Raw genomic sequence first — 17,851 nt, 5'->3', positions numbered from 1 at the left:
ATATTTGTCTTAATCTACCTGTGGCTTTTCTTCTGAAAGTAAAAATAAAATGTTGGTGCACTCTATTGTATTCGCATTGACATATGAGGTTATGATTTTTCTCTCAGGATATATTTAGAATGACAGTGGTTTCTTAGGACTATTTTCATGCTCTTGTATTTACTTTTGATATCGTATAACAGTGTAATATAACATGCAAAAGAGTTAACAAAGAAAATAAGCGAAGTATAGAATATAAAAGAACAAGACATATTTTTATACTGATTCAGATCATCGATGTGGTGCCTAGTCCAGTCCTTTTGGGTTTTAAGGATTTTCTTTAGAGCTTGAGGAGAACTTAGGTGATACAAAGATTTGAACTTAAACTCCTATCTGATATGCAAATCAGATCTACTATTTTGGTACAACTTCTACTTGTATAACCTACACTTAAAGTCTTTATTTCTCTTTTCTTTTTTCATTGTTCACTCAAGTGTGTACAAAACTTTATGAACGATGAAAGAAGATTACAATGTAAGTTCAAATGAATTTGCACACTTCACAACTAAGGCTAGGAGAGAATTATAAAGTGTTTTGAGGTCTGCTTTTGTTAAGGATAACTAAGAGTTTTTCAAATCAAGAATCCTAGTGCATGAGCAAGCCAATTTCTTCCTTCTTTATAAATCATCTTGTAATCTTAATTCGTTTCTTTCTCTTGAAGATATTTGTGTGATCTTGATACTTTCCTGTTTTGATTTCTTATAATCTTGATTCTCTTCAAGATATCCGTGTGATCTTGATACTTTGTTGATTTCCTATCTTCCAGATCTACTCAGACGCTAGGATTGTGGCAAACTTGATTTTGTATTCCTTGAATGGTGGCTTTCCTTTCTTGTGTTGCTTTTAGTAAGTGCCCATTGATTTCTTCCTTTGTCTTACCCTTTCTTATAAAATTTCTTGCATGCTAATTTATCAATATATGAGATGAATATTTCATTATCAAAAGTGATTAGTCATATGAGACTATCAATATGTATTGACATTTTTACACTTTTTCAACTAATGAATTATGAATATCATCAATGAGTGAATATTTTGATTCAAAATGCATGTAAATAATATCTAGCATTAGTAAACGATGTTGTTCATATGTTAATTTATAAGTTTTAACTATGACAATATTGATTTTGTATTGACACGTGTCACATATATACGTCTATTCAATTATACGACGAAGTTGAAATTTTTTTAATAAAATAAACCGACACTCAAAAAGATTATTACAGAGAAGAAAAAAGGAAAATGGCGTCGCCCGGGTTCGAACCGGAGACCTTCAGTGTGTTAGACTGACGTGATAACCAACTACACCACGACACCTTCATGTTAAACCTTTGTCAATATTATTTAGATAACTCTTTTGTATAATTGATGCAATCTTTTTCCCTTCCATTTGGATTGAGAACCAGAAGCAACAACAAAAATGGTAGCAGCAGTGACAGTAAACTCACTAAAGCCATTAACATGTGCTCCATTTTTTTCTTCTCTAAATAGCTTCAATTGCCCATGTTCTCTTGTATCTATTCCAACAATACATTCAAGATTAAGACCCTTATTGGCTCAAATGGCAGCAACTGGTGAAGTAGAGCCACAAGTCATTGACTCACATTTACATGTCTGGGCATCCCCACAAGAGGTAAATATCAATAAATAGGATCACAATTCCAATTCTTTTTCCTAACAGAATTGGAAAATCGAATAAAGAGAATAATTTCAATCATTTTTCAAGTAGGATTAGGCCACGAGGGCTTTGGCTGGAACATGGGCAATAGCACAACAATTTTATACTACTTTTTTTGTTGTTGTTGTTGTGGGGAATTGGCAAAATTGTTATAGCTCTCATTTCTGTATTCCCTTTTCAAATTGCTTGAAAATGTGCATTGGGTATGTTGTTGTTGTTGTTTTGGGGAAGTGAAAGTATGAGGAATTAATGGGTGTTTATTTGAAATTTGTTAGGCTGCAGAAAAGTATCCCTATTTTCCTGGTCAAGAACCTAGTTTGACAGGTCATGTCGAATTTCTGCTGGAGGTAAAGGGCTTCACCTTTTTTAATGTTTGATTGATTGTTATCTAGCTGTTGATTCTGCTTGTTGTTACTGCCGAGCTGAGGGTATGTCGGAAACAGCTTCTATACCTCCTTAAGGAAGGGTATGGTCTGTGTTTACTCTATTCTTCCTGACGCCATCTTGTGGGATTACACTAGGTTTGTTGTTGTATGTTTAATTTGATCAGTTGATGATAATCTACATGCCTCTTTTGTGTATGTTTAGTATAACTAAGATGTGTTGGATGATTTTAACTTGTTTGAAACATATTTTCAAGATCAGAAGGCAAAATTACTTTTGCTGTGGCGAAAAGATTTCTTTTGGAATAATTTCCTTGATGATATCATTTTCTAGTGTTTGGTTGTATTGAATTGTTAAAATGACTTCCAAAATGTTTCCTTTATCAAATATCTAATGTTTATTTCCGATTAGTTGTTTCACCGAACACTTAGAAATTGATGTCATCTTTTATACTTCAAACATCATAAACACAGCTACATATTTCTTAGTGTAGTATGCAGCTAAGCATTAGAAAATGATTTGCCAAAGTAAAACATCTCTATTAAAAATATTTCCGATGAACCAAACACACTTCTTCTGTTGTCACCGTTAAGTGCTAAACGTCACAATGCTTTCAATGTTTATGTTTTGAGCAGTGTATGGAAGAAGCAGGTGTTGATGGAGCACTCATTGTTCAGCCCATTAATCATAAGTTTGATCATTCTTATGTTACGAGGTCTCTTCATTTCTCTCCCTCTTTTTTGGGGTATTTGTTGTAAGAAATAGAGTTCCAGCTTTAAGTGAATACAACATATTCCTTAAGTAATAGTTTATAATGAAAAAATTGTCAATTGTCTTAACTGAGATGTGTGTACCTTCAATACCGTAGTAATTATAACATCTCTGCATAGGCCTTTGACCTTTTAAGGATATTGCACACATGCTATGTACCTTCTTATTTTCTCCTTCACTTAAACTGCATTTTGAGACTTATTTGTTTGTGCATTCTTCGGTCTTCTAGTTGTTTAATTATCTCTTGATGTTAGGGGTCATATTGACTTGAGAGGTCTTTCGTCCTATGCCTAATTACTTCTATTCCAGTGTGCTGAAGAAGTTCCCTTCCAAATTCGTCGGTTGTTGCCTCGCGAATCCAGCAGAAGATGGGAGCGGGATAAAGCATCTTGAAGATCTGGTTTTAAAGGTTTGTAACAACTCATTATTTTCGATGTAGTGTTTTCATTCTTTAAGAATTAAGTTGGCATAAGATACTTCTGCTGATTCTAGGATGGTTATCGTGCTGTTCGCTTTAACCCGTATCTTTGGCCTTCTGGTGAAAAGGTATCAATCTTCTTTCCATCAATATTGATCTCGGATTTTATTTTGCCTTTGCTTTTGCACATGAAAATTTTATCAGAATATGAGGCACATTAAACTCTTTTATAGATTTGTTATGCTGGAAGAACCTATGAAGTTCTCTTTTAACCTAATTTTCCTTCCTGTATGGTTAACTAACTGTATGAGAAGAAACATGTTACGATCAGAAAGTAGAAGAAAAGCAGATACACATCTGATAAATGTTGTACTTATTAATGCCTTCAAATTCTAGTGTGACAGAGAAGTGCGTGAACTTGTATTTGGTAATTACCATGTTTAATCTTTTATCAGATGACAAATAAAATTGGGAAGGCATTATTCTCAAAGGCTGGAGAGCTTGGAGTGCCAGTCGGTTTCATGTGTATGAAGGTAGTTCAGTTACTAGCATTCAACTCTTTAATTTGGAATTATATTAGAACTCAAGTAATAATGTTGTATAAGCTGTTTACTTTAGGTGCTATTACCAGCTTTTTAATTAGGGAGAATGGTTTAACTCAATGATTGTTCCGTGAACTTCCTGTTCTGCTATTAATATGATGTTAATGATAGACTAACTATGATGGATTCATTCAGGGTCTACTTTTGCATTTGCAAGAAATTGAGGAGCTGTGCACAGAATTTCCCTCGACTGTAGTTTTGCTTGATCATGTAGCTTTCTGTAAGCCCCCAAAGTAAGCCATCACTGAAGTTCTCTTCTAAATCATCATTCATGCTTGAGAATACAAAGTATAATGTTAGGTAATCTATCTAAATGTCTTGTAGAAATGATGAAGAAAGACGAGGTTACTCAGAGCTGTTAAAGCTTTCAAGATTCCCACAGGTAACATTTACGGAGCATCATGCTTGATTCCTTTGATCTACACTTTTTTAGTTCAATATTTAACATCTGCACGTTAGCTGATTCAAATTCTGTAGAAGACAACTAAATCTGCGTAAACAAAAACTAACCAATTAACATGTTCGTATGATTCTAAACCTTTAAGATTGGGGCTCAATGCATTTGAACTTTCTTTATTACTATAGCTTGATTATATTCTACATTTTTTAACATTATTCTGAAGTATTCTAGACAAATCCCTTCGTAGTGTTAACTGAACTCACGACAGACTTAGTCCAATTGCCACACTATTTCCTGCTTACACTATTGTTATTGCCAACAGTTGGCTTAACGTCGTTGAGTTGATTGATATCTGAGCTAGTATTGAATTTTGGCAGGTATATGTAAAGTTTAGTGCTTTGTTCAGAGTGTCGAGAAATCCTTATCCATATGAGGACTTGCCTCATGTTCTTCCCCAACTAGTCTCCAGTTATGGTGCACATCGTATCATGTGGGGAAGGTAATAACTGACGTTCTTATTGTTCATTACTCGTTCAAAGTTGCTCTCTAATGATCTCTGAATTTCGAACCTATGTACCTGCTGCAGTGATTTCCCCTACGTTGTTGCCGAATGTGGGTATAAAGAAGCAAGAGAAGCAGTTTCTTATCTTGCTAAACAGGGACATTTACCTTCTTCTGCCACGGAGTGGATCATGGGTAAAACAATTATGCAGCTGTTTGACGGAAAATGGAGTTCTGTAGCTAATTGAACACGAAACTTGACAACTAGCAATAACAGGTTAGATGATATTTCAAACATGTCATTGAACCCTTAATTGTACTTGCGCATATCAAAAGCTCTACCTACGTGTTCATGAGAATCTAGTAACTTTTGCTCATACACTATGAAAAATTCGTGCAAGCCATCCCCCGTCTTGTGTGCTTGAACCTGTTGGATTGTAATGCTCGATAAACATTTGCTGATTACATTATACGAGAACCTTCAAGCTGTACATCACGAATAATTTCTCCTTCGGGATGATTCAATATAGCACTCTCTGTTGAGTCTGTGCTTACCTATTTCTTGATGGCTTCACATTTCTCAGTTTAGTGGACTGGGCAATTTCTACATTGTTGAGTTGTTATATGTTATTGGAATTTTACTGTTGTTTTTCTTTTTGGTTTCTCACCTAGTGTCCGTGCCCGTATTGGAGCCCACTAAATCTGGATCACGCACTATAGAGCCTATTATGGGATGCCTATTCCAACAAGATTTTCTTCATATCCGGAGCACAAAATTGAGACCTCTAGTTATATGTTGGGTAACTTTCAAAAACAACAAATATTATGCCTTAAATAAGACTCACTATAGCTACAGTTTTACTGATCACAGTTTATAGCTATCTTTTGGTTAGCTAAACATTTGTATTTGTTATATTTTTTCGCGGGTTTCGGAGAATAGATTCAAATATAAATTGATTTGTATCATAATGAATACATATTAGGAGAAAAGCGAGCGAGATCGAGAGAGGGAGGAGAAAGGATGAATACATGGTGTATTCATTTTATCGTGAATACAATTGTTATAGAATATAAATACAATTGATACAAAATATAAATATAGTTTTTCGAATACAATTGAAATAAAATATATTTCTCTCGCCTATATTGGTATGATTGGATACAATTCGTATATAATACATTTGACGGAGAGGATAAATGCATGTTGCATGTTGTATTCGAGTGAATCACAAATACAATGGATACAAAATGCAAATATAGTTGATACAAAATACAAAAATAGTTTTTCGAATACAATTGACATAAGATACAAAAATTTTATCTATATTTGATTGAATACAATTGATACATAATACATTTGAATGTATTTGTTATTGGTTGGGAGATGGATAGAGAGAGACCGGGAGAGAAAAGAGAAATTTGCTATAAAAGTCTGCGTATAAATATGAATTGTAAATATTTTAAACTATAGTGATTTATCATAAACAAATATCAATGTCTTCGCCTGCACCACCTTTTTTTTTAAAAAATATTTTAGTCATTAGTCATCTCACATGTGGTGTTATTTTCTTAATTATATTTTATTAGGACTAAAGAAATATTTTAAGTACAAATTATATATTTTTATAATGATTTTGTCCAAAAAAATTGAAAGCATTGTGAAACATCCAAAAGGTTGAAAATACAACTCTTTTGGATTTATAAATTAACACTATAAATTTGATTTGATATTTTAAAAATTCGAATCAATACACATTCAATGATAATATATGTTGGATTTAAACGTATAAATATTGTTTTTGACAATGTTATTTCACGTTCCTTAAGAATCGCCATAAAAAAAGAAGGAAAAACTATTTAACTAAACATAGATCACTATCATATATTAACCTTATCTTTAGTTTCAAACAACATATATTATCACTTTTAATATTTTATACGATATATTTTAAAAGATAAAATCAAATACATTAACTTCTTGAAAATGAAATTGATTAATTATCTTAACATTTAAGTACCTCAATTAATAATTCAAATTCTCTCTCTCTCAAATTACTTTTATCTAAGAAAGAATTTATATTGTTCATATTATTAATTTTAAAAAGGTTTACAAACATGGTTCTAAACTGATTTTGTTTTTTCTTGAACTACTTTTATGGCTTATCATTCCCAAAATCGAATAATTTTTGTATAAAAGTACAACACATTAACAATAAGATTAGCAAAATAAACACCTTTTATATTTTTTATTTTTCACTCATAAATTTGTCATTGCAGGATCCGACTCTTGTTTATATTATGTTTTAGAAATACAAACTAAAAATAAAATAAAATACATACGATAAAAAATCATTATTTTTAAATCTAAGATCATTACCCTGAAAAATATACAATATATTTCTGAGATACAAAATTGAAAAAATAAGGATACATGTTATAACTATCATTACACATACTTTATAAATCATTACTATTCAAAAGATATACACTATGTTTCATACATACATTCTATAAAACTTAGATACATGCTAAAAAAAATATTACTCTTAAATCTAAGAATATTACAATTAGACAAATACATTATGTTTTTGAGATACACATTTAAAAACATCAAGATACATTCTAACAAAATCATCAAACTTAAATACAATACCATTACTCTTGAAAAAGTTATACATGGCTAAATTGTTTTTTTTTTAGAAACACATAAACGCAAGAAAAAGAAAAGATGAAGTTTATAGAACTATTTTGGATTTATGATATCGTTATTTTAGAAAGATTTGTTAGAATATTCTAGGAAATCCATAAATCTATTAGAGTTGTTAATTAGTACTCAATTACACTTCACACACAATTAATTCAAAATTAATATGTCGAAATTTATAACAAATGAATATATGTGCATTTGACGAGTAATGATACATGTATTTAATATGATATAAAAAGTAATATTCTATCCTTTTTTAAGATACAATAATCATGATATCATAAATATAGAAAATTATATTTTATTAGGAATTTTTAAAAATCATTATCTAAATGAAAAGGAATAATGAGATTTTTACTCTCATATATATATATATATATGACCTATATTATCCGTTTAAAGATTAGGAAGAGTAATGTGCTTACTAGGAAAATGAGTATTTATGATCCACAACCTCAAGTAATAATAAAAATACTTCTAGATCAAATAATTAATAGCTAAAATATTATTTTTGAATCAAAATACTAAATAAAAATTTTAAACTAAGCTATAAGGAAAATTAATATTTTAATTTAATTTTACATCATTTAAAAACATTTTTAACCCCTTTCCCTTAATAAAACATGTAGAACTGCATAACAAACTATTTTAGATTAAAACATGATAAACCTCTCAACTTTGTCATTAGAGCTGATATACTCGTTGTTATGAAAGTGGCTCATATATATCCCCACTTATAAACAAATGGCTCACATATACCCTTTTCCTCTAACGGAAATGAAAAAAAAATTAATCTAACTTTTAATTATTTTCTTAATAAAAAATATAATTTCATATAAGTAAATGTAATCTTCATTAAACATATTTTTTTTGACTTTTTTTTGTTTTAACGACTAATTTAGAATTAGTATTTTGATAATCAAATTTATTTATATTTTACTAATATTTTTGTAAAACTTATTGTAGATGACCAAATTTTTTTCTTCAATTACAAAAATCAAATTACAATATAGACAAAAAAATAGTTTAAATTTTTTTCCTTTAAAAATAAGGAATGAAAGAAAATAAAATAAGAATAAGAAACTCAAACAATTATAATAAAAGAAGTCAAAAATAATTTATGCATGAAAAAAATTAAAATATACCTTGAACTTTGATAGAAGAATCATATATACACCTAAATAATTTTTAAAAAAAATTCAAAATATAAATATAAACTTAAAATTAATTTTTTTAACTTCCGTTAAATGGTGGTTATATGTGAGTCATTTTGTAATGACAAGGGTATATTTGAGCCGTTTGTATAACGGTAAAGGCATTTATGAACCGTTTCGATAACGAGAAATATATCAGCTCCAAATAATAAAGTTAAAGGATATTCAGACCCTTTTCCCCTTTTTAATTTGTTTTGGTTTTCCAAAGTGTCATAAATTCTGTGGATATAGACTTCTTTTTATTAATAAAGATTAATAGGATACTCTATTAATCTTTATTTGTCAAAGTAGGATATTTTACTTGTATGCAAGTAGCATATATATAGTACCTAAACATTAGTGTTGTTAATAGGATCATTTGTGGCCACAACTATATATATATATATATATATATATATATATATATATATATATATATATATATACTAGTCGAGTATTGTCTGTGCTATGTACGGGCCCAACAACATAAATTATGATGTCTAATTTGAATTGTCATCAGAGATCTAAGAACTAAGTTGTATTTATATTTTAAAAATGTTATATATATATATATATATATATATATATAATATAATTGTTTATATTTATATATAAATATATTGGCACACATGTAAGATTGTTTGATTCGATTTTTTTTTGATTTTCTTTTACAAAATGAAAAAGTCATCCTATTTGTTTGGCACGGTATACACTTAAACAATAATCCACAATTTATTAAATATTTATTTAATAATAATACAACAATTCGATACTATTCTATTCGATTGGTTCGGGAGATTTTTGATATTCTTTTTATACCCCTACATACGATCATATATATCACACTTACCTATTACTTCCTTTAATACACTTGCAAAATTAAATCCAAGCGTGTGTCATTGGCTCATTACACTATCCACCATACCGTGCTAAATTATTAACACAAGTATCACTCATAATCTAAAAATATTTTAATACACAAAATTTAAATATACCTATAAATTTTAATTTTATTTTTGATTGATTCCACCTAATATTATACTTGATATATAATTATTAAGAGCTAATTGTAATCATAATTTATTTACTTTCATATAATAAATAGATATCGCAAATTCATAAAAACTGGAGAAATAACAAAAATGAGGTAATACTAATAATAATAACTAAAGATGTTTCTAGAAGAATTTAAATTTCTTGTTATCATTCTTGGTAGATTTTTTATTTGAATGAAATTACATTTTTTTACCTTTGATCATCATTCACTTTATATATAGAAAAATATTTCTAGAATTATTTATTCTTGATAGATTTTTGTTAGGATGAAATTACATTTTTATTCTTGGTCGTATTTAATATAAATATATAATCCTATTCATTTTTATTTGTAAAGTTACTTTTAACATTTTTTTTTCTTTAATTTCAATCTAATATTTATTATTAATTTTATCACACTTAGTTATTTACAAGTATATTAATTAGAACCAAAATAAAGATGACAATAATTAATTCATGATAAAGTCTTATATAAAAAGTAGGCATTTTTTATAAGCATAATGAATAGAAAAAATATGAAGAATTAAACTAAAGTAAAATAGAGCAATAGTAAAATAGATTAATAATAAAATATATATCACAATAACTCATAAAAGAAAAAAAAAGTAAAGTAATAACAAAATAAGTTAATGATAATAACAATAACTTAATATATTTCTAAAATCTTTAATTTTCATTATTGGTAGATTTTTGTTAGTATGAAATTATATTTTTGTCCTTGATCATTATTCACTTTATATATAGAAAGAAATTTCTAGAATTATTTATTAACTTTCTTAATAGATTTTTGTTAGAATGAATTACATTTTTACCCTTGGTCATCCTCCCACTTCACTCTTCTATATAATAAAAATTTATTTTCAAGTATATTAATTAGAACCAAAATAAAGATGGAAATAATTAATTCATGATAAAGTTTTATACAAAAAGTATGCATATTAAATAAGCATAATGAATAGAAAAAATATTAAGAATTAAACTAAAATAAACTAGAGTAATAGTAAAATAGTGTAATAATAAAATAGATATCACAATAAATCACAAAAGAAAAGAAAGTAAAGTAATGGCAAAATAAGTTAATGGTAATAACAATAACTTAATATGTTTCTGAAAAATTAAATTTTCTTGTTATCATTATTGATAGATTTTTGTTAGTATGAAATTATTTTTGCCCTTTATCATTATTCAGTTTATACATAAAAAGAGATTTCTAGAACTATTTATTATCTTTCTTAATAGATTTTTGTTAGAATGAAATTACATTTTTACCCTTGGTCGTCCTCCCATTTCACTCTTCTATATAATAGAAAAATAGCATAATAATAAAATAGATATCACAATAACTCACACAAGAAAAAAAAGTAAAGTAATAATAAAATAAGTTAATGGTAATAACAATAACTTAATATATTTCTAAAATATTTAATTTTCTTGTTATCATTATAGATAGATTTTTGTTAGCATAAAACTACATTTTTGTCCTTGATCATCATTCACTTTATATATATAAAGAGATTTTTAGAATATTGTATTATCTTTCTTAATAGATTTTTGTTAGAATGAAATTACATTTTTATCCTTGGCCATCCTCCCACTTCACTCTTCCATATAATAGAAATTTATTTTCAAGTATATTAATTAGAACCAAAATAAAGATGAAAATAATTAATTCATGATAAATTTTTATATAAAAAGTAGACATTTTTTTATAAGCATAATGAATAGAAAAAATATTAAGAATTAAACTAAAGTAAAATAGAGTAATAGTAAAATAGAGTATTAATAAAATAGATATGAAACGACCTGTTTAGTCGGTTCGAGCAGAAGAATCATTTGTGATAAAAACTGACTAGGTCGACGGATCACGCGACGGACCGTCATGGTCACGACGGACCGTGATGGACTCCGTCGTCCCATACTTGTGTAATTTCTTCTGTTGCTCTCCTCATTACCCTCGACGGCAGGTAGGACGAACCGTCACAGGCACGACGGTCCGTCGAGCGTCTCCGTTCCAAAACACTTCAACTCTGAAAATCTAGGTACTGGGATCGACTCTCTGAACTTCGCGACGGAACTGCAGGACGGACCGTCATAGATACGACGGACCGTCACAAGTTGCGTAACCTCATTATTGAAATTAACTCTCTGAACGTTGTGACGGACCTGCAGGACGGTCCGTCGTGTCTCAAGCTGCGTAACCCCGACTTGGTCAGATTTCTGCTAAAAGTTTAAATGGATATTTTGGACTATTCATGATTATAATTATGGAATTAGTGTGGTAAGTTTAATAATTTGTTTACTTGGGGTTAAAGAATATAATAAGGGAATAAATAGTGGGTTACTTTTATCATCTTTTATAATTGATTATATGATAATTAGGGTAAAAGAAAAAGAATCTGGGAAAAAAATAAAAAGAACAGAGAGGGAGAACGAGCGAGAAAGAGAGAACGAAGAGGAAAGCAAAGGCATTGGGGAAGTAGCTTGCTTGATCACGATTCTTCGGTGGAGGTAGGTTATGGTTTATTTCTATGTGATAGATAAACTCTAAATAGCGATCGATATGTATTGGGTGGTATTGTAAAGTCTTCTATATGCTTGATTGTGTGTTTGTATGTTGTGATTGTGTAATTGTGGTGGTCAGAATGATGAGACTGTTGAATCTTCAATCTTAAATCCTCTCTATTAAGATAACGCCTTGACATAAAGAAGGCTTGATTAACTAAAATAATGAGGTAATATTGGATCGGAGTGTCACGTTTCGACACGGTAGCATTAGGGGATCGGAGTGTCACGTTCTGACACGGTAGTATTAGGGGATCGGGTGTCACGTTCCGACATGGTAATATTGGATCGGAGTGTCACGTTCTAACACGGTAGCATTAGGGGATCGGAGTGTCACGTTCCGACACGGTAGTATTAGGGGATCGGGTGTCACGTTCCGACACGATAATGATAAAGAGAATGAATCTTGAATTATGTTAATATACTCAAATTCAAAGAACCTATTTTTCCCAAATGAGTATGGTGTGGAGGCTTGAGTCCTCATAGGTGTGCTTGATGTTGTTGCCAATGGTTCTTATACTTGTTGATTGTCACCTGTTAAGTATTATGGTTGATTTTATATTATTACTCGGTATATATTATTTTCTATTTTGAGTTGGCCGATGATACCTACTTAGTACATGTTCCTTGTACTGACCCCTACTTATAATTTTCTTCTTTGTTAATTGTGGAGTGCAGCAAGCGTGCCATCGACTTCGACTCGTCCTCAGATCTAGCCAGTCTTCAGCACATCAGAATTCAGGGTGAGCTATTATTCCTAGCTCGTGCCGGATTCTCTCCTTCACGTCTTGATGTCTTGAAGTTCGGACATGGACCATCTTTTTACTATTTTAGCTTCTTAAGTACTCTTAGATTTAAAAATTCGAGGATAGATGTTCTTGGTGTGATGACTTCCAGATTTTGGGAATAATAAGTATTAAACTTTAGAAGTTTATTTAATTGAGTTTTGGATCTTCTGCATTATTTTTACTATTTATAAATGTTTTACCGGTAAATGTTGGGGTTTAGATTTGTTGGTTCGCTCACCTAGGAGAGTAAGGGTGGGTGCCACTTGCGGCTCGTTTTGGGTCGTGACAAACTTGGTATCAGAGCGTTAGGTTCGTTGGTCTCATCACACAAGAACGAGTCTAGTAGAGTCTTGAGGAACGGTAGGGGGACACCCTTACTTTTCTTTGAGAGGCTATAAGACTTTAGGAAAACTCCAATCTTTCTTTCTTTCGTGCTATTACTTGGATCCAATTGGTATCTAGGTGATACAAATTGGTATCTGACATCCTCACTCTATTTCACAGATGGTTAGAACTAGAGCAACAACTGTGCCAACACCAACACCGGCAAGACAGGGTGCGTCTGAGCCAACCATTGGGGCTGTAGCTCGAGGAGGAGCAGTGGCAGGAGGCCGTGGTAGAGGTTGCAGGAGAACGCCCTCTAGGGGTAGAGGACAAACACCTGGTCCAGCTAGTAATAGGGCGATGACTCTTCCACCGACTGATGAGGTAGTGAGAGAGGGTGAAGAAGGGGAAAACGAGCAGGTTCAATATGAGGAATTACCACCCCAGCCTACCCCAGAGATGATTAACCAGGTTCTTACTTATCTTAGCGGGTTATCTGATCAGGGCCAGACACCTCCAGTGTTTTCTGCACCAGCACCTCAGGTTCCGGGAGTACAACATGCAGCTGCTGTGGCTCCCCGCATGGATGCCTCATTGGAAGTAGGCACGTTTCCTCAATTGACTACATGGTCTATAATGACAAGTGATCAGCATACTTTTCACTAAATTCTTGAAGTTGAAACCCCTAGTCTTCAAGGGTGTGAATCTGAGGATGCCTATGATTTTCTGGTTAATTGTCAGGAGCTGCTACATAAGATGGACATAGTAGAACGATTCGGTGTTGAGTTTGTGACCTATCAGTTTCAGGGGAATGCCAAAATGTGGTGGCGGTCGTATGTTGAGTGTCAACCAGCACAGGCATCACCTATGACTTGGGCATCATTCTCTAGCTTATTCATGGAGAAGTATATACCTCAGACTTTGAGGGATATGAGGAGAGATGTGTTCCTGAGCCTAGAGCAAGGAAGGATGTCTGTTGCCGCTTATGAGGCCAAATTTCGTGCGCTATCCAGGTATGCCACCCAGCTTTGCTTCAGTCCACAAGAGCGGATTCGCCGCTTTGTGAAAGGATTGAGGTCAGATTTGCAGATCCCATCCTTACAGGTAGCTGCTGCAGCAAAATCCTTTCAGGAAGTGGTTGATTTTGTGATAAAGGTGGAGGGGGTGAAGCCACACAACTTCACCATGGCGTCGACATCTAAGAAGTTTTGTACGGGAGGTGAGTTTAGTGGTTCTTACTCCAGAGGGCAGAGTTTAGGAGGTTACCCAGCCCGACCTATTCAGTCTTCACTACAGGCGGTAGCTGGGGGTCCATCGCAGACCAGTCAACATTTCTCTGAGTTTGGAGGTTATCCCCAGACTTCGTCATTCTCACAGAGACCTATGCTTGACTCCAGAGATTGTTATGGATGTGGAGAGACTGGACATATTAGGAGGTATTGTCCAAAACAGAGTTACAGACCCCCAATAGTTAGAGGTAGAGGTGGTCATGGGAGAGGACGCCATTCTGGAGGACGTGGTAGCCAAGGTAATGGTGGTCACCAAATCAGCCGGGGTGGCGGGCAAGTTGGAACTACTGCAGCGCAACATGGTAGGGGCAACGGGCAGACAGGTGATAGGGCCCATTGTTATGCTTTCCCCGGGAGGTCTGAAGCAGAGACATCTGATGCTTTTATCACAGGTAATCTTTTGGTTTGTGATTGCATGACTTCTGTATTATTTGATCCTGGATCCACATTTTCATATGTATCTTCCTCCTTTGCTACTGGTCTTGATTTATATTGTGATTTGCTTGACATGCCTATTCGTGTCTCTACTCCTGTGGGTGAGTCTGTGATAGTTGAGAAGGTTTATAGGTCTTGTCTTGTGATTTTTGTGGGGAGCAATACTCATGTAGATTTGATTATTCTAGAGATGGTCGATTTCGATGTAATTCTAGGTATGACTTGGCTTTCTCCAAATTTTGCTATCTTAGATTGTAATGCTAAAACTGTGACATTGGCCAAGCCTGGGACAGATCCGCTAGTGTGGGAGGGTGACTATATTTCCACCCCAGTTCGTATTATCCCTTTTCTTTGTGCTAAGATGATGGTTAGTAAGGGTTGTTTAGCTTTCTTGGCACATCTCAGGGATGATACTTCCCAGGTACCTTTGATTGAGTCTGTCTCGATAGTCCGTGAGTTTTTGGATGTGTTTCCTGCAGACCTTCCTGGTATGCCACCAGATAGGGATATTGATTTTTGTATTGATCTGGAGCCGGGTACTCGCCCCATTTCCATACCCCCTTATAGAATGGCCCCAGCTGAGTTAAGGGAGTTAAAGGCCCAACTTCAGGAGTTGTTAGGTAAAGACTTTATTAGAACAAGTGTATCCCCTTGGGGTGCTCCTGTTTTATTTGTGAAGAAGAATGGAAGTTTTCGGATGTGCATAGACTACAGACAACTGAATAAGGTAACTATTAAGAACAAGTATCCTCTTCCTCGCATTGATGATTTGTTCGATCAGTTACAAGGTGCTTGTACCTTTTCAAAAATTGATTTGAGATCTGGTTATCATCAATTGAAACTACGGGCAGCAGATGTGCAAAAGACTGCTTTTCGAACCAGGTATGGGCATTATGAATTCTTAGTAATGTCTTTTGGGCTTACGAATGCCCTTGCTGCTTTCATGAGCCTGATGAACGAGATTTTTAAGCCATATCTGGATCTCTTTGTTATTGTATTTATTGATGACATACTGATATACTCAAAGAGCAGGAAAGAACATGAGGAGCATTTGAAAATTGTATTGGAATTGTTTAGGGAGAAAAGGCTTTATGCCAAATTCTCCAAGTGTGAGTTTTGGCTAGATTCAGTGTCCTTCTTGGGGCACGTGGTTTCTAAGGATGGAGTGATGGTGGATCCATCTAAAATTGAAGCAGTGAAGAGTTGGGTAAGACCTACTAATGTTACAGAGGTAATGAGCTTTGTTGGTTTAGCTAGTTACTATCATCGATTTGTCAAGGGATTTTCTTCTGTTGCTTCCCAATTGAAAAATTTGACTAAGCAGAATGTTCCATTTGTATGGTCGGACGAATGTGAGGAAAGCTTTCAGAGCCTCAAGACCTTGTTGACTACTGCACCAATTCTTACCTTGCCAGTGGAAGGTAAGAATTTCATTGTTTACTGTGATGCATCTTATTCTGGTTTGGGTGCAGTGCTAATGCAAGAGAGAAATGTAATTACTTATGCTTCGAGGCAATTGAAAGTGCATGAACGTAACTATCCGACCCATGATTTGGAGTTGACTGCAGTCGTGTTTGCATTAAAGCAATGGAGACATTATCTATATGGGGTTAAGTGTGAAGTCTATACAGATCATCGTAGTTTACAGTATGTTTTTACTCAGAAAGATTTGAATTTGAGCCAGAGGAGGTGGATGGAACTACTGAAGGACTATGATATTACTATCTTGTATCACCCAGGAAAAGCTAATGTCGTGGGAGATGCTTTAAGTAGAAAAACAGGGAGCATGGGAAGTCTAGCCCACTTACAGGTTTCTAGGCGCCCATTGGCTAGAGAGGTTCAGACTCTGGCTAATGACTTTATGAGACTGGAAGTACTAGAGAAGGGAGGATTTTTAGCCTGTGTGGAGGCAAGATCTTCTTTTCTTGACAAGATTAAGGGAAAACAGTTTACTGATGAGAAGCTGAGCCGAATTCGAGATATGGTATTACGAGGAGAGGCTAAAGATGCAATAATTGACGAGAAATGCATTTTGAGAATTAAGGGAAGGGTATGTGTGGCCCATGTTGATAATTTGATCCACACTATTCTTACAGAGGCTCATAATTGAAGGTATTCCATACATCCTGGTGCAACCAAGATGTATCGTGACCTAAAACAACATTTTTGGTGGAGTAGGATGAAGCGTGACATTGTTGATTTTGTTGCCCAATGCCCGAATTGTCAGCAGGTAAAGTATGAACACCAGAGGCCCGGAGGAACACTTTAGAAAATGCCCATTCCTAAATGGAAATGGGAAAGAATTGCAATGGATTTTGTGGTTGGTCTTCCAAAAACATTGGGTAAGTTTGATTCTATTTGGGTAATCGTTGACAGATTAGCTAAGTCTTCTTACTTCGTTCCGGTTAAGGTGACTTACAATGCAGAGAAGTTAGCCAAACTCTATATCTCAGAAAGTGTTCGATTGCATGGAGTTCCACTTTCCATCATATCAGATAGAGGTACGCAATTTACTTCTAAATTTTGGAGAACATTGCATGCTGAATTAGGTACTAGGTTGGATCTTAGTACTTTATTTCACCCTCAGACCAATGGTCAGTCTGAGCGAACGATTCAGGTGTTGGAGGATATGCTTCGTGCATATGTGATAGAATTTGGTGGTCATTGGGATAACTTCTTACCCTTAATAGAGTTTTCATACAAT

At 33.2% G+C, this 17,851-nt stretch overlaps 1 protein-coding gene and 1 non-coding gene across 4 annotated transcripts; one reads left to right on the top strand and one right to left on the bottom strand.

Moving 5' to 3' along the window:
• Positions 1 to 1,282: 1,282 nt before the first annotated feature.
• On the bottom strand, positions 1,283 to 1,356 carry TRNAV-AAC (transfer RNA valine (anticodon AAC)). The gene has a single exon. It is a non-coding gene; the product is annotated as a tRNA-Val (tRNA).
• Positions 1,357 to 1,372: 16 nt separating this feature from the next.
• Positions 1,373 to 5,762, top strand: LOC101263344 (uncharacterized). 3 transcript variants are annotated; one of them, XM_010327107.4, is made up of 11 exons: positions 1,373 to 1,672; positions 1,993 to 2,064; positions 2,737 to 2,816; positions 3,182 to 3,281; positions 3,365 to 3,418; positions 3,746 to 3,823; positions 4,028 to 4,125; positions 4,217 to 4,274; positions 4,670 to 4,791; positions 4,879 to 5,070; positions 5,466 to 5,762. In XM_010327107.4, exons 1-10 carry the CDS (start codon positions 1,460 to 1,462, stop codon positions 5,039 to 5,041), a joined length of 1,038 nt encoding a protein of 345 aa, XP_010325409.1. In that variant the 5' UTR covers positions 1,373 to 1,459; the 3' UTR covers positions 5,042 to 5,070; positions 5,466 to 5,762. The 3 variants fall into 3 exon arrangements, with proteins under 3 accessions (XP_010325409.1, XP_004228429.1, XP_019069669.1); XM_004228381.5 differs by lacking the exon at positions 5,466 to 5,762 and having other exon boundaries at positions 1,404 to 1,672; positions 4,879 to 5,351; XM_019214124.3 differs by lacking the exons at positions 1,993 to 2,064; positions 5,466 to 5,762 and having other exon boundaries at positions 1,428 to 1,672; positions 4,879 to 5,351.
• Positions 5,763 to 17,851: the final 12,089 nt, after the last annotated feature.

This window comes from Solanum lycopersicum, chromosome 1 (genome assembly GCF_036512215.1).
Source record: "Solanum lycopersicum chromosome 1, SLM_r2.1".
Classification (NCBI taxonomy): Eukaryota; Viridiplantae; Streptophyta; class Magnoliopsida; order Solanales; family Solanaceae; genus Solanum; species Solanum lycopersicum.
Note: the sequence above shows the minus strand (reverse complement) of the source record. Positions and strands in the feature narration are given on the sequence as shown.

Excerpts from the sequence above, each read along its gene's own strand:
- LOC101263344 (XM_010327107.4), top strand. The coding sequence starts at position 1,460 with ATGGTAGCAGCAGTGACAGTAAACTCACTAAAGCCATTAACATGTGCT. Across the intron at positions 4,275-4,669 it reads AGCTTTCAAGATTCCCACAG|GTATATGTAAAGTTTAGTGC; the intron begins GTAACATTTACG and ends GAATTTTGGCAG. Across the intron at positions 4,792-4,878 it reads CATCGTATCATGTGGGGAAG|TGATTTCCCCTACGTTGTTG; the intron begins GTAATAACTGAC and ends TACCTGCTGCAG.